The following is a 13,957-nucleotide window of genomic DNA, read 5'->3' as shown; positions in this document are numbered from 1 at the left end:
GTGTGATACAGCTGTAAGTCACTGTGGAGTAGAGTACGCAATTGTATACAGGGTTAGTATTGGTAATATGATATCGTCTATTGAGTCGACACAGGCAAGATATTAGGATGGACATAATAATGCCTTTACATCTACCAGGACAAGAGTATTGTAAAAAGATGCACATGTATTTGGTGGAACCTTGACCAAGCCTTATTGTTTAGCCGTTGCGCTCTCCCCGAAGGCCGACTCTATGAGAGATTTATTCAGACCAATGCTGTGATGCATGTGTAGTAATAAAATAGAGTATTGTGATGTGTAATACTCAGCTTTGTCAATTAAGAGTTATCTGATGCTCAGATTGTATAGGATGTTCCAGCCAAAAAGCAAAATCTCGCACCTACAGACCAGGTCATCACGCCACATCATGTCGGGATTAAGCTTTCAGACCGTAATATTTCAACAGAAACAAATGATTTATTCTAAAACATTACTAGATTAAACGGTATCGGTAAATCCGAACGCAACAAAAAGAATTGGATGGCAGTAGATAAAAACTCATCATATCAAAACGCGTGCACGTGATCACGTACGCCAGCCTCAATCTGCGCCGCCTAATTCTCGGCGCGCATCGCGTCGGCGCATCATGGCACCTTCGCGATAGCATCACCAATATCGACAAAAAAAAGTCGACACTTGACACGTTTCCCAGCTCAGACATTTCAAAATCATCACTCTCTCAGACACGAACTCATTGTGGATGCGACGCTATTCATCAGCCCTCACAAAGACTCTTTGCTCAACTCACCGCCACCAACATGATTCTTTGTTGTTACTACCCACATCTCATCATCTAAATTGGCCAGTCAAGCTGGCACACAACAAGCGTCTTTGTGATTCAAAATCAGAAGCGGGAAACTACCTGGTGGTGTCGCCTGGACGGCTGCTTGGGATACACCAAAGCCCGTGCTACTATTTTCATCTCAGTGAACAAAGACGACTCCCACCCTCTTTGAGAACAACAACGACTGAATGACACAAAAAGGCACACCTTCTCATTCGACCTTGTCTTGTTCGACTTCCTCTTCTCATCAAACTCACTCAACACCCAAAGCATCACAACCATGCCTCCCAGACCTGCAAGACACACTGCTCGCTACGCAAGTAGGGAACCTGAAGAAACTGGTGGAACTCAAACTTCTCTCGTCAAACCTCAGTTACCGAATCTCAGAGGAACCCCAAGTTCTCGGAGACAGTACACGTATGGCGCTGCTGTTGAGCCACCCCCCAGAATAGGAGCTGGCCTTCAACGCATGGATTTGCAGAGTGCTGTCGGCAAGGCTCTTGCGAAACACCCTGACGAGGACGAAGAATTTGTTCGGCCAGCAATACCAAAACAAACAGCTGCAAAGGCAGACCGAGGCACTACAAAGAAAGACAGTATGTTCATTCAGACACATATCCATGGCACTTCTAACACGTGGCAGATGCGGCACGACAGGCAGCAACGACCGTCACTGGACATTTAGCCGTTGACAGAGATGATGACAGCTCGCGAAGTTTTGGACTGGAAAGCGAATATTATGACAATGCGACGATAGGAACGGCACCGCCAAAGCCCTTAGCTCCCGAAAAGCGACAAGCCGCACGCAAGCCACGCTTTGAGCCTCAAGAGGAAGAGTCTAGTGATGATGATTCACTGCCATCTCGACATGAGAATGAGCCGAGGTCTTCAGCACGGGTGATTCAGAACTTTGATGAAATCGACGCAGCGAGACATACCAGCGCACAGTCTCGTTCTCGAAGCCATGGAGCTTCAGCAAGGCCAGTTGATAACCCGGAGACCCAGAAGGATGCAGCCGACGCCGCGAAGCAGAGTAGTAAACAGTCATCTCGTTCTCGAAGCCAGAGGGCTTCATCCAAACAGACTGAAGACTTGGAAACTCAACCGGATGCAGCCGAAACAGCGAGACAAACCAATAAGCAGTCATCTCGTTCTCGGACCCAGCAGAATATTTTAGCACGGCTGAATGAGAATGGAGGTACTCAACAGTCATCAAAGTCCACAACATGGGCAACACAGAAACCCCTTGAGGCTGAGGCTCAAGCGGAAGCAGGGGCTAGATCTACACATAATGACCGGAGCTCCAACGGAAGGAAAAGCCTTTTCCGTAAAGCTACGGGCTCAGGAACAGATGCATTGAACAGAGCCCGCCAAATCCCGAGTGATCCACAACAACGTGACTGGGAGATTCAAAGAGAAATCTCAGCAGCCGAGGCGGAGAATAATCGCATACGTACCATGGTAGAGCGGATGGCAGCCGATCCTTGGTATTTTGAGTGGATGCGATTTAGAGGTTGGCTCAGATTCATATTTTGGCCACCTTATTGGTTTGGACGTGGAGGAGGAGATCCTTTCGATTTCACCTTCAACGATGATATCGACGAAAGTGAGGAAAGCCCAACAGAATGGGGTCGTCTGTTCAACCCCATGACATATCTTTTGGTCTTGAAGCGTTGGTTTGACGGAATTATGGACCGTGTCTTTCGCTTCATTGATCGTCTATCTGGTATTCAAATTGGCCAAGTACAAAGATCGTTTGCCGAACGCATAGCATGGGCTGTGGCATTAATCGGTTTCGCTTTCTTCCTCCTTATGGGCTCTGGAGCTCTGCATCACATCCCCGAGATTCCGGATATCGACTATCTAAAGCCGAGTGTCAGTTGGCCGAGCACTGATGGTTTCAGCTTTGGAAACATAATACCCTCGGTACCAACAGTGTCATGGCCTTCGTGGCCTTCATGGAGCAGAGACAGCGACGACCTTCCTTTCTATGACCCGTTTGCCATGGACGACGTTGTCATCCCAGATGACCACAAGAGGGCATTGGACGCGCTCAAGAATCAAGCCGAGATCCACAAAAAGGCCCTCAAGAGGCTGGAAACAATTCTTCCTCGGATCGTGCACATGGATCTCGTCAAAGGACGCCCGTCAATCAAGCCCGAGTTCTGGCATGCTCTTCAAGATCATCTCAGAGAGAGCGGAAGCTTCTTGAATCTTGACAACAAGCGTGGTAACTACGAGATCTCTTCTGAACAGCAGTGGAAAGCGATCGTGGCACGCCTCGGAAAAGATCCCACCTTCAAGGGGAAGCTCGATGGCATTGTTGGCAACGCGATCCAAGACAGACTACCAAACTTCTGGGATACGTGGTTCAGAAACAACAATGCCGTGCTCGAACCGCTCGTGGAAAAGGCAATGGCTAAGAAACAGACTGCCGGCTCAGGAGCTGCCTTTGATCAAAAACTTTCCAAGATTGTCAGCGACCAGCTTCGCAAGCAGAACCAAACTGCTGTTTCTCGGGATGACTTCCTGGCACATCTCAGGGACGATTTGACAAAGCATGAATCACAAGTTCAAGCCGAGTTTAGTAGACTCAAATCGGACATGGATAATCACATCAAGGAGTCCATTCGAACTGCCAAGATGATGGCTCCCCAGACGATGTCTAATACTGAGATGAAGCAGCTCATTCGAAAGATCGTCCACCAAACTCTTACCGATGTCAGCCTCACAGCTGTCGCCAAGAGCAAGATTCATGCCCACTGGCACTCCGATCTCAAATACCAGGTCAACTTTTTCGGTATCGGGGCTGGGGCTACCATGGAAACGCATTATACAGCGCCTGACTGGAACCCATACACGGCCCGAACCACTGAAAAAGACGCCCTCGCGCTTGGCCTCACAGGGATTCATCCTCGTCCTCGTATCGAGGTGCTTCTCCCCTGGCAAGAGGAGGGAGACCGCTGGTGCGGATCACATGCGGTAGATTCTGACGGGAGACCTCATGGTGTTGGAGTTTCTATCCATCTGGGCCATTTGGTCATCCCCGAAAACATTGCTGTTGAACACATTCACCCCAACGCAACACTGGACCCTGATGCTCGACCACGACACATTGAAGTCTTTGCCAAATTTGAATTCAAGGAAGAACAAGAGCTTGTGCGCGACTATTCATCGAACAAGTTCCCCGAGAACATCAACGGCTGGAACTTTAACCCTTCTCCTTTACCAGATTCGTTCGTCAAGATTACACAATTCGAGTATCAAGGCGATGAATTGAATGAAGGCGTACACGTTCATCACATCAACGATGAATTCGCCAATTTGGGCATTCCGACGGACCATGTCATCATTCGTGCTATGAGCAACTATGGTGCGCCGGATCACACGTGCTTTTACCGGGTGAGGTTGTTTGGAAGACCGGTGGATGAATTGTCGTGATTTCGGTCTGGGGGCGTTGACGGATAGTTTGATTCATGTACAATGGTCTTGTATTATGGCGTGCTTATACTCACAATGTCGTTGGGATTGAAGCGTGGGAAATGGATAGCTTTTTACCCGGCGTACTTACAATTCGATTATGAACTTTTTATTATGACATTAGATCACTGTAGGGAATTGACATTGAAACCATTATTACTGTGCATTTTATTTCGCCATTTTTGTCTATGCCTATCAAGGCCCCGGGTATTGAACCTAATCCAACAGTCCTGTAGCAAGCGCCTCGAGATCCTCCAGAGTCTCGGGCTCTTCCTGGACTCTGATAACCTTTCCCTTGCTCTTGCTCTTGCTCTTGTTCTCCTCGTCCGAGTCGTCCTCGAACCACTTCTTGGCTCGCTTCTTGGGCGGCTCTCTGTCTCCCTCGCTGTCTGACCCGTCACCCATAGGCAGCGATCGCAACAGCGCCAAAGGATCCTCGCCGTCGTCGGCATTGTGTAGCACGGGCGCGTCTTCGCCGTCTGAAACGATACCCATGAGCTCTGCTCGCTCGGCAGCCTTGCGTTTCTCCCTCTTTTCGCGACGCTTTTGCTTGGCGAGGGCCTTGTCGTCTACATCTGCTTCGCGAACACGCGACGTCTCGTCCTCGACGAACTTGCGACGCTGTTCCTCGGCCGGACCTTCGCCCATAAAGTCGTCTTCATCTCTGAGCTCGTAGACGGCGTGGGCGTTGCCATCGTCGTCAAACACCATCTTGGTAGAGTTGCCCTTGAACTTGAGCATCTTCTTCTTTGACTTGAGAGCCTTTTCGCGACGTTTGGAGTCGACAACAAAAGGCTCCTCGCCACCAAGACCATCAATGATCTTGGCTGTGCTCTTGTATGCGCCTGCCTCATCGTCCAGATCGTCATCCCTGAGCACTCTCTTTACTGACAAGAAATCCTCCTCATCGTCGTCATTGTCATCGCCATCGAGTACAAGCTTGTTGTAGTGACTTGACAGAACATCCTGATTTGTTCTCTCAAACATCTTGTCGTACTTTGTTCGCACCTCCTTCTTCTTGGTCTTTTTCTCTCCATCCTCATCGGATTCAGAACCACTAGACATGCCCTGCCGAGGTGCGTTCTTTATCTTCTTGATATCCTCGCCCTTTCGGAACTTGACCTGTGGCGTACCGGGAAGACCGAGACTAGCAGCGAAACCATCAAGATCAAGCTTGTTGAACTTGAAAACATCCTTGTCTCTTTGTAGATGGATTGATCGCGAGTAACTGATGAAAGCCTTCTGACCAAGATACTTGAGATCGGGATTCTGGAAACACATGCTCTGTAGCTGATCCTTGATGCTCTTCTTCTTCTTCTCCTTCACATTCACCTTTTGTATGGGAATCTTCTTTAGCTCTAGCTTCTTCAACATGCCCGGCTCTTCACTAGGATCCAAGAATAGTACTGCGCGACCGTTGCTTTCGTATCGAGCTGTTCGGCCAACTCGGTGGATATATGTATCGACGTCCTCGGGACAATCAGCTTGAATAACCCAGTCAACAGCGGGAAAGTCAATTCCTCTGGCGACGACATCTGTTGCGAATAGACATGTCTGCTTTGCGGCGGTAAATCTGGAGGTAATTTCCATTCGAGCGCCCTGTTTCTGGCGTCCGTGAAGGTGAAGAAGAGGGATACCGGGTTGTAGGTGACGGAAACTCTCGTAAACGAATCGGACTTGTTTTCCTGAACTCAAAAAGACGATGATTTTGCTCTTCAAATTGGCTTTGATGAATCCGTAGAGTGTGTCGAGCTTCTCCGTCAGAGGTGTGACGATGTAATGTTGTTGGAGGTTTGTGGGAGTGGCGCTGACGGCAGCTTCGTGAACAGAGACGTATTCGGGGTCCTTGAGACTGAGACGGGCAAGGTCGGAGACCTTCTTGCTTTGGGTAGCACTGAACATGAGTGTTTGTCGCTCCCTGGGAAGATGTTCAATCAAAGCATCGACTGCAGATTGGAAACCCATATCCATGATGCGATCCGCCTCGTCCAGAACAAGAATCTGCAGGTTGTTGGCGTCGAAACCAGCCGTCTGATCAAAATGCTGCAGCATTCGACCAGGCGTACAGACCAAAATGTTCATGCGGTCCAATCGCTCGGCCTCTTCCTTCAAGCTCTTGCCACCAATGACTAAACCTGCTGAAAAGGAGTGTTTTGTGCCAACCTTTCGGAGCACCTCGAAGATTTGGGCAGCGAGTTCTCGGGTTGGCGAGATGATTAGAGCACCAAGACCGTCGAATTCAGTCCATTGGGCACGGTAAAGCTTCTCAAGAACAGGAATAAGGAAAGCAAGTGTCTTTCCACTTCCTGTCTTGGCGGCGCCTAGTATATCTTTGCCCTTGAGGGCGAGCGGGACGGCTCTAGCTTGGACGTCGGTAAGGGTTTGGAAATGAGCGATCTCGAGGCCCTCGGCGGTCGGTACGGAGAGAGGAAGTTCAGAGAATTTCTTGGTGGCATCTGATTTAAGGTCCTATATGATATTAGTCAAGACCAATGTGTCTGGACATATTAACGTACCAATTCGTCTACTCTTTGCTGGAGTTGTTGAAGATCTTCTTGGTCTCTCTTGCGTTTTTGCTGTCGCTGTTCTGTGCGACCATTCTTTTGGGGCTTGGGTCCACGCCCAGATCGCGCATGGGGAGGCATTTTATAGGGTCGAGGTATTAATGCGAGGAGAGAATTGAGGCAAGACTCTAACTCTTGTTCGGCGCAAACCAATTCTAAACCAAAAGTCGCTGGAAATTTTTGGGAAAATGCGCGGTGCTTGGCATGACCGACCTGCCGATTGTGGGCCGCTTAACCCAAAGAAGCTTACCGCCCCGGCAGAAAGATTTCACCGCCAAAAAATTGAATTCCATTGTTTTTCTGCCCCTCCATCAAGCAAGCTTTAGTTGCGATCAACAAATATCACCACAGCTTCTTTACAAAATGGAAAAGTCAAAGAAGTCAAAGAGGGGCGGTGAGCCCACCAGCCGTATCGACGATAAGCGATTCGCCGACTTTGAGACCGATCCTCGGTTCCGATTGCCGTCAAAGAGGCAGACCAAGACCACGATCGACAAGCGATTCTCGCGCATGCTGAAAGATGACGAATTCACTGCTACTGCCAAGGTCGATCGATACGGCCGAAAGGTCAAGTCTGACTCCAAGAAGAAGGCTCTGGAAAGGCTATACCAGGAGGAGGATGAAGACGACAAGATCGAGGTCGATGCCGACGAGATTGTTCAGAAAGAACTGCTAAAAGCACACAAATACGATCCCGCTCGAGGTGGTGGTTTCTCTTCCTCGGAAGATGAGTCCGAATCCGAGGAGGAGGAGGAAGATTCCGATGAAGAAGAGGGCGGCGCGCAAGTCGACACCGAGGGAGATATGCAGCGCTTCCAGGACGAGCAAAACGAGGTTGAGGATGGAGAGGTGACCAATCGCATCGCCATCGTCAACCTTGACTGGGACCACGTCAAGTCTGCCGATCTTATGGCTCTATTCAACAGTTTCCTCCCCGATACTGGTGGCAAGATCGACAAGATTTCAGTATACCCCAGCGAATTTGGAAAGGAGCGCATGCAACAGGAAGAGGTCGAGGGACCCCCCAAGGAGCTGTTCAAGGACACCCAAAACGATAGTTCAGACGATTCAGATGACAGTGACGAGGACAGTGAGGATGGTGATGAACGTATCAAGAAGAGTTTGATCGAGGAGGGTGACGACCAGGATTTCGACAGCGACGCGCTACGATCTTACCAGCTTGACCGTCTCCGATACTACTACGCTGTTATGGTCTGCTCAAGCCCAGAGGTTGCCCAGAAGCTTTACGAAGCGGTCGACGGACGCGAGTACCAGTCATCTTCCAATTTCCTCGATCTTCGATTCGTCCCCGACGACGTCACCTTTGACGACGAGCCCCGAGATGAGTGCGAAAAGGTCCCTGAGTCATACAAGCCTGTTGAATTCGTCACAAACGCCCTGCAGAGCTCCAAAGTTAAGCTCACATGGGATATGCACCCCGAGGAGGCATCGCGAAAGGAGTCCATCAACCGTGCTTTCAGCGGTAGCCGCAACCAAATCGAGGAGAACGATCTCCGCGCATACCTAGCAAGCGACAGCGAAGATGACGACGTTGATGATGTGGAGGTGGTTGAGGAGGGTGCCGAGGAAAAGGAGGATGGGCCCAAGCTTTCCAAGAAGGAATTGGCCCGCAAAAAGATGCGAGCTGCTTTGGGCTTGTCTGATGAGCCTACCAAGTCCACCAAGAACGCCCCTGTTGGTGGTATGGAAATCACATTCACACCCGCCCTTTCAGAGTCTGCGCCAAAGAAGGCAGCCGCCGAGGAAGAGACAACAATTGAGAAATACGTTCGAAAGGAAAAGGAGCGCAAGGAGAAGAAGCGCGAAGCTGCTCGTGCCAGACGCGAAGGACGGGACCCTGATGCCGAGGAGGAAGAGGAGGAGGTTGAGGCCCCTGCTGGTGAGGCTGATGACCTTGGTTTCGACGATCCTTTCTTCACTGCTGCCGAGCCTGAAGCAGTTTCCAAGGCATCTATCCGCAAGGCCGACCGCCTCAAGAAGCGCGAAGCCCGCGAGGCCGCCGAAGCCGAGACCGAGGCCCAAAAGAAGCAGCTTAAGGATGTCATGGCCGACATTGGCCAGGATCAAGCCGATCATCTGGATCACTTTGACATGAACGAGATTGTCCGAGCAGAAAAGGCGCAGCGCAAGAAGGGCAAGGCCAAGAAGAAGGCCCTGGCCAAGGAGACTCGTGGTGGTCTTCAGGAGGAATTTGACATGAATGTTGGCGACGACCGTTTCAAGGCTGTGTTTGAGAGCCACGAGTATGCCATTGACCCTTCAAACCCCAAGTTCAAGGCTACAAAGGGTATGACGAAGCTGCTCGAGGAGGGCAGAAAGAAGAGAAGAAATGCAGACGAGGAGGATGATGCGCCCAAAGTTAAGAAGGCTAAGAAGGGACGGAGGTGAAGTGGGTTGATGTAATGTAGAATTTTGAGATGGTCTTGGAGTTGGGTGGTCAAAAGTTGGTATTTAATAGCCACATATATAAGCATAGTTCGATATTCTGTTTCGTTCAAATGTGTTACTCTGGTCTTGGAGCCATATCACTACGACTGTGACTTTGCACTACTATAGCAGGCTTTCTAACCTGTCTTTACCCATCCAATGGCTTCTGGCCACTCCAGAAATGCATCTTTCCGTACGCATGAACGTTTGGATCCCTCATCGACTGCCTGCATTTTGCGAAAAACACTTCCATCTCAGCCTTCCCCCAGCCCAGCTGCGGAAAATGAAGAGTTCCCATTGTAGGGAAGAACTCTTCACATGCTGTTCGATAGTACATTCCCACCAAGCGCATTACCCTGGAGGTTGTTAACATGGTACTCCGCGTACTGTCTGTGAACTCACTTGTCTTTCGGCCACGTCCCATAGGGTAACTTGATAAAGTTGTGTTGGATATTGACAAACCCTGCTTCGGCGAGATACTGTCGTCCCAAGACTGCGGCATTGGCATTTGTTCCGTATAGGGCAAAGCATTCAACCATGATTTCAGTGAAGCGTTTGAGGGGCCAATCGTCTGGTATACTGTTGTCGTCTGTATGTACTTGGCCGTCTACGTCTTGGAGTTCTACCCATGCACCAGGTTTCATGTTTCTGATTTTGGTCAGCAGAGGTTGAACCAATGAGGGAACACACTCACGCGTATACTTGTTTGAGGAGTGTTACTGGTGATTTGAGAATAGGAATCATGTTGCGGAGGTGGACAAAGTCGAAGTCATCTCCGTTCAGCCACTCATCTTCGATGTCGTCAACCATGAATCTAAGTATGTTAATACTTTTGCATTCGAAATAGCTGCAACCATACTTACTTGACATTTGGAGGTACCCAGGATGGTTGTATAGGACTCAAGTCCAGCCCCAACACCTCAGCGCTGGGATACTTTTCAGCCACTACACTCATCAGTCTCAGTTTCTTTATTCAGGACATCAACATACTCTCAATGGCCCAGATACCCGTGCCTGTCCCCAAATCAGCGATCCTTTGCGGATTCTCCCCTATGGGAGCGTAAAAGTGTCTCCCGTCGGTGGCCTCGAGCATCATGGCATGCATCATATCCTCACGGTTCTGCTCCGCCTCGTCATTCGGTAGAGGATATCGTCCATGGCGATAACGGTGGTAGCGACGCCCGTTTTCGTAGCTGTGTTCCAGGATGCTGGAGTTGATGGAGGTGGATGAGGAGCGAGTGCTTGCCAGGGAGATGTCATCGGCGTCAAAGTCGCTGGCAGAGAACTCCCCGTCTTCATCACTGCCGCCGGCTTCAATCAAGGTGTTGCCATGCAAGAGGCCTTGATTATCGAGGTCGAGGTTTGAGGGTGTGTCTTGGATTGTGTTAGTGACTTCAAGTGATGATATTGGAGGGTTTCCCATGATCAAATTCAGTTGTTCTCTTCAGCAACAATGATGTTTCAAAGCTGACCGTGAGTTTGGGTTTCTGTTCTCGTACCTTGTTCGCCTTGTCCGCCTTGTCCTACCACAGGACTTGACTTATCGCGTATTCGGGGACTCTCATGAGGACTATTTTTGGCACTTGACCTTTTGCTTCCTGATTCTTGACCACCCATGTTTCGACAATTGCTTTAGACTTCCGTATTGATCTCGTATAGGGAATCGGCTGTGTTAATCAAGATCTCGAGGGATATGTTTACGACAACAAATATTCACCACGGAGGGGCTCGTAAGGTCCAATGAAATAGGCGACGTTATGCAGTTGGACTGAAATATGACGGGTCCCGAAAGTAAATGCGACATCAAGGTTAAAATACATGGGTGGCATACGGAACAGGCCATCTTGGACACTGACAAAAGTTGACGGTTACAGTTACCCGGCGCCAGTGTATACAGAAATAATAGGGCAGTTTGGAATTCCTACGTCAAATTGACGCTGTCTAATGCCAGATGCAGTCTGGACCTATGAGGCTTGGCATTAGAACATGCCAGCCGGCAAGAGGTTGACGAGGAACTGCAAGCCTACCGACTGAATTACAGTATAACGAGACTTGCGGTATTACTTCTGTCGCCGATATTGACTGACAGAAGAGCAGCCCTATGCTGGCGTGATAGTTTAGACGAAAAGGAACTGTCAAAGCTTCGGGAACCGATCTGACAGCCGTGGGTCTGCGATCTTATTCTTTAGCTTGATCATGGACCATTTGGTAGTCCATTCTTGGAGTAGCTGCAGCATTGGACCAACTTGGGGAGTTGATTATCTTATTGGCTACTCCATAAATATGGCTAGTGTCCATTTCAGGACTGAGACAACTAGAGTCAAAGGTCAGGAACTGCTATGAAGGTTACTTGTATCCGAAATTAAAGGTCTAGAATAGAAGAAACGACGTAAGTGAAAACTAGAGCTCATAATGCTGTAGCTTGACGAATTGATAGACCCTGTTACGATTGGAGGTGACTGATTCGACAATAAATTGGTTTATTTTTGGAGTGAGCTGTTTCTCCAATAACTACGGAGTACTGTCTCATAGGATCCATATTATCGGTGTGCATGTTGATGTTGCGCGTTTTGCACTGCACGATAACTAATGTACGTGACCCATGCCTGTTGTGCATATTTACTTCCATGCGTGGTCAAACGCCGACGCTTATTGGAAGACAAGAGTGAGATAAACCAGATAAGAGATCTGTCCGCGTGATGGTGAAAAGGGTGGGATAGTCTGTATCTTAGTCTTGTTTGCTTCTTAGCTGCCGTTTCCGTCTGAGCGGCTGGGTTTTAGTATTGCAACACCAAGTTTAGTATCGTGATAATTGATAAAAGTCGGTGGCTGGGTTATGGATGCCATTTGTAGTTGTGATTTCTCATTTCAATAACTGAAATATTCGGAGGAAATGACAGAAAGGTTTCCTTTTGAGATACTCACAACCCCAAACATCTTGTCATAGTTCGTCATCTCTGTGGCAAGGCGGACAGTCTGTAGATCTTGGTAATGCAAAGGCCCAAAAGTAGCAGATGGCAATTCTTGAGTACACCATTGCAAGGCGCTGTGAGGGTTGTAAGAATTCCCATGGGTAGATGGCAAACACCATCTATTGTCCATCTCGAGTCAGAGAGCTTTCCCCTTCCCCGCTCTGGGATGCAGCAGCCTTTTGGGTGTTAAATGGGTGTGCTCATGTCGCATCAGAAGAAATGATGTGTAGACCCTTTGAGACGGGGAGAGAAATAGTGAGACTGCAGAAAGTGTAGTGCAGCCGGTGGGATGATATCGATAGTGGGAGGATGTTATCTCCACCAGTTCATTTACTACAGTTGATGAATCATTCGATCTAAATCAACAGCTGATTTATTATCCTCATATGCTCATGTGTGATACATCAGAATGTCAATTGTTGTCGCCACGGAAGAACCCCTAATGATCACCATGATTTTCGCAACCACTTCAATACGGCTTCATGATCATCATCTTGACCGACTCGGAGCTTATGTTCCCCCAAATGTTAGCCACTGTTAGCTCTCTTAGCTCTGTTAGCGCCTGTGGTTGCATCGAGATCGCAAAGGGTTGCTTGCTGCAGGTGTAATGGAGGGGCATGTTTCAGTGGAGGTGTTTTTTTTTGCTTGGGGGTCATGACACCCTCAACTTGTACTGCAGGCTCTTTTATCTGTGGGGAAACGCGTGAGCTACTGTCTGTACCTTGGATTTTCTCTTTCTTTTTCTTGTGCTAGGGTTTTAATAGAGAATAGCTGTCCTTGATATTGTTGTAGCCATCCCCATCTTTTCTTTACTCTGTTTTCACTACATCATCGTCTTGCTTGATATAAACTCTCCGTCGTCAACATCACCTACAACTACCTCTATTCTACTATAAAGACGTTGTGCAGATACAAAAGGCAATGCCTCTGGATTCAAACTCTCCTCTACTCCCCATCTCCACCCCTACAGCCATCGCATCGCCATACGAGCAACAACCTCCACCAGCCCCCGCCGCAAACCATGTCCAGCGCTTTGCCATCGCGACATTTTCTCTCGCTCGCTTCCTCCGCGGCGTCTCGCTAATAGCATACCCTCGCTTCGGCCTCTGGGCCCTCGACATCTCCCCAGATGGCTCAGCATACATGCTCGCCAGTATGATTGGCATCCGCGACATTTTGCTGGCTGGTCTTTTGTACACCAGCGACACGGCCAACGCCTCTGTCGACCACTCTGCTCGTCGCGAAGTTACCCGCGCTCTTGCTACAAATCTCTTTAGCGATGCGCTCGACGCTTTTGTGCTCATCTTTTACGCTGCGTGGTCCGACGACTGGGGTAATCCGATCGCCGTCATCGTCATCTCGGCTGTCATGGCCATCTTTGAGCACCTGACGCTCTGGAGTTTCAGCGAGGATGATTGGATGGCGCACGAGCATGGTAGTCTGGGCGATGACAAGAAAGCAAGAATGAATGCGTGGCTGAGGGAGTTGGAGCAATGCGGCCCCGAAACATATCGACATGAGCAGTCTGTTCCACCTTCGTCGCGAGCTTCGTTTCGGGGGTATGGAGCTTTAGTTTGAGGGGATGAATGAGTAATGGCTACAAAAGTTGGGAGGGTTCATGATATCATATATATTCTGCGACGGCGTTGGTTTTGTGCATTTAGATCGTC

The 13,957-nt window shown here is 49.1% G+C and overlaps 6 protein-coding genes across 6 annotated transcripts; 4 read left to right on the top strand and 2 right to left on the bottom strand.

Moving 5' to 3' along the window:
• Positions 1-1,103: 1,103 nt before the first annotated feature.
• Positions 1,104-1,515, top strand: FGSG_12786 (uncharacterized protein; the record flags this gene model as incomplete). Its single annotated transcript, XM_011325960.1, has 2 exons — positions 1,104-1,419; positions 1,481-1,515. The coding sequence occupies 2 exons, from the start codon at positions 1,104-1,106 to the stop codon at positions 1,513-1,515; spliced, it is 351 nt and encodes a 116-aa protein (XP_011324262.1).
• A 778-nt stretch (positions 1,516-2,293) lies between these two features.
• On the top strand, positions 2,294-4,264 carry FGSG_12785 (uncharacterized protein; the record flags this gene model as incomplete). Its single annotated transcript, XM_011325959.1, has 1 exon — positions 2,294-4,264. One exon carries the CDS (start codon positions 2,294-2,296, stop codon positions 4,262-4,264), a length of 1,971 nt encoding a protein of 656 aa, XP_011324261.1.
• A 255-nt stretch (positions 4,265-4,519) lies between these two features.
• Positions 4,520-6,948, bottom strand: FGSG_05687 (ATP-dependent RNA helicase DBP4; the record flags this gene model as incomplete). Its single annotated transcript, XM_011325958.1, has 2 exons — positions 4,520-6,772; positions 6,820-6,948. 2 exons carry the CDS (start codon positions 6,946-6,948, stop codon positions 4,520-4,522), a joined length of 2,382 nt encoding a protein of 793 aa, XP_011324260.1.
• A 282-nt stretch (positions 6,949-7,230) lies between these two features.
• FGSG_05686 (uncharacterized protein) lies at positions 7,231-9,276 on the top strand (the record flags this gene model as incomplete). The annotated part of the gene is made up of 1 exon (XM_011325957.1): positions 7,231-9,276. The coding sequence occupies one exon, from the start codon at positions 7,231-7,233 to the stop codon at positions 9,274-9,276; it is 2,046 nt and encodes a 681-aa protein (XP_011324259.1).
• A 187-nt stretch (positions 9,277-9,463) lies between these two features.
• On the bottom strand, positions 9,464-10,932 carry FGSG_05685 (uncharacterized protein; the record flags this gene model as incomplete). The annotated part of the gene is made up of 6 exons (XM_011325956.1): positions 9,464-9,671; positions 9,718-9,963; positions 10,010-10,129; positions 10,179-10,260; positions 10,306-10,689; positions 10,815-10,932. The coding sequence occupies 6 exons, from the start codon at positions 10,930-10,932 to the stop codon at positions 9,464-9,466; spliced, it is 1,158 nt and encodes a 385-aa protein (XP_011324258.1).
• A 2,276-nt stretch (positions 10,933-13,208) lies between these two features.
• Positions 13,209-13,865, top strand: FGSG_05684 (uncharacterized protein; the record flags this gene model as incomplete). The annotated part of the gene is made up of 1 exon (XM_011325955.1): positions 13,209-13,865. One exon carries the CDS (start codon positions 13,209-13,211, stop codon positions 13,863-13,865), a length of 657 nt encoding a protein of 218 aa, XP_011324257.1.
• Between the last annotated feature and the right edge of the window lie 92 nt (positions 13,866-13,957).

This window comes from Fusarium graminearum, chromosome 3 (assembly GCF_000240135.3).
Source record: "Fusarium graminearum PH-1 chromosome 3, whole genome shotgun sequence".
Classification (NCBI taxonomy): Eukaryota; Fungi; Ascomycota; class Sordariomycetes; order Hypocreales; family Nectriaceae; genus Fusarium; species Fusarium graminearum.
The sequence above is the reverse complement of the archived record's forward strand: the minus strand, read 5'-3'. Positions and strand labels throughout refer to the sequence as shown.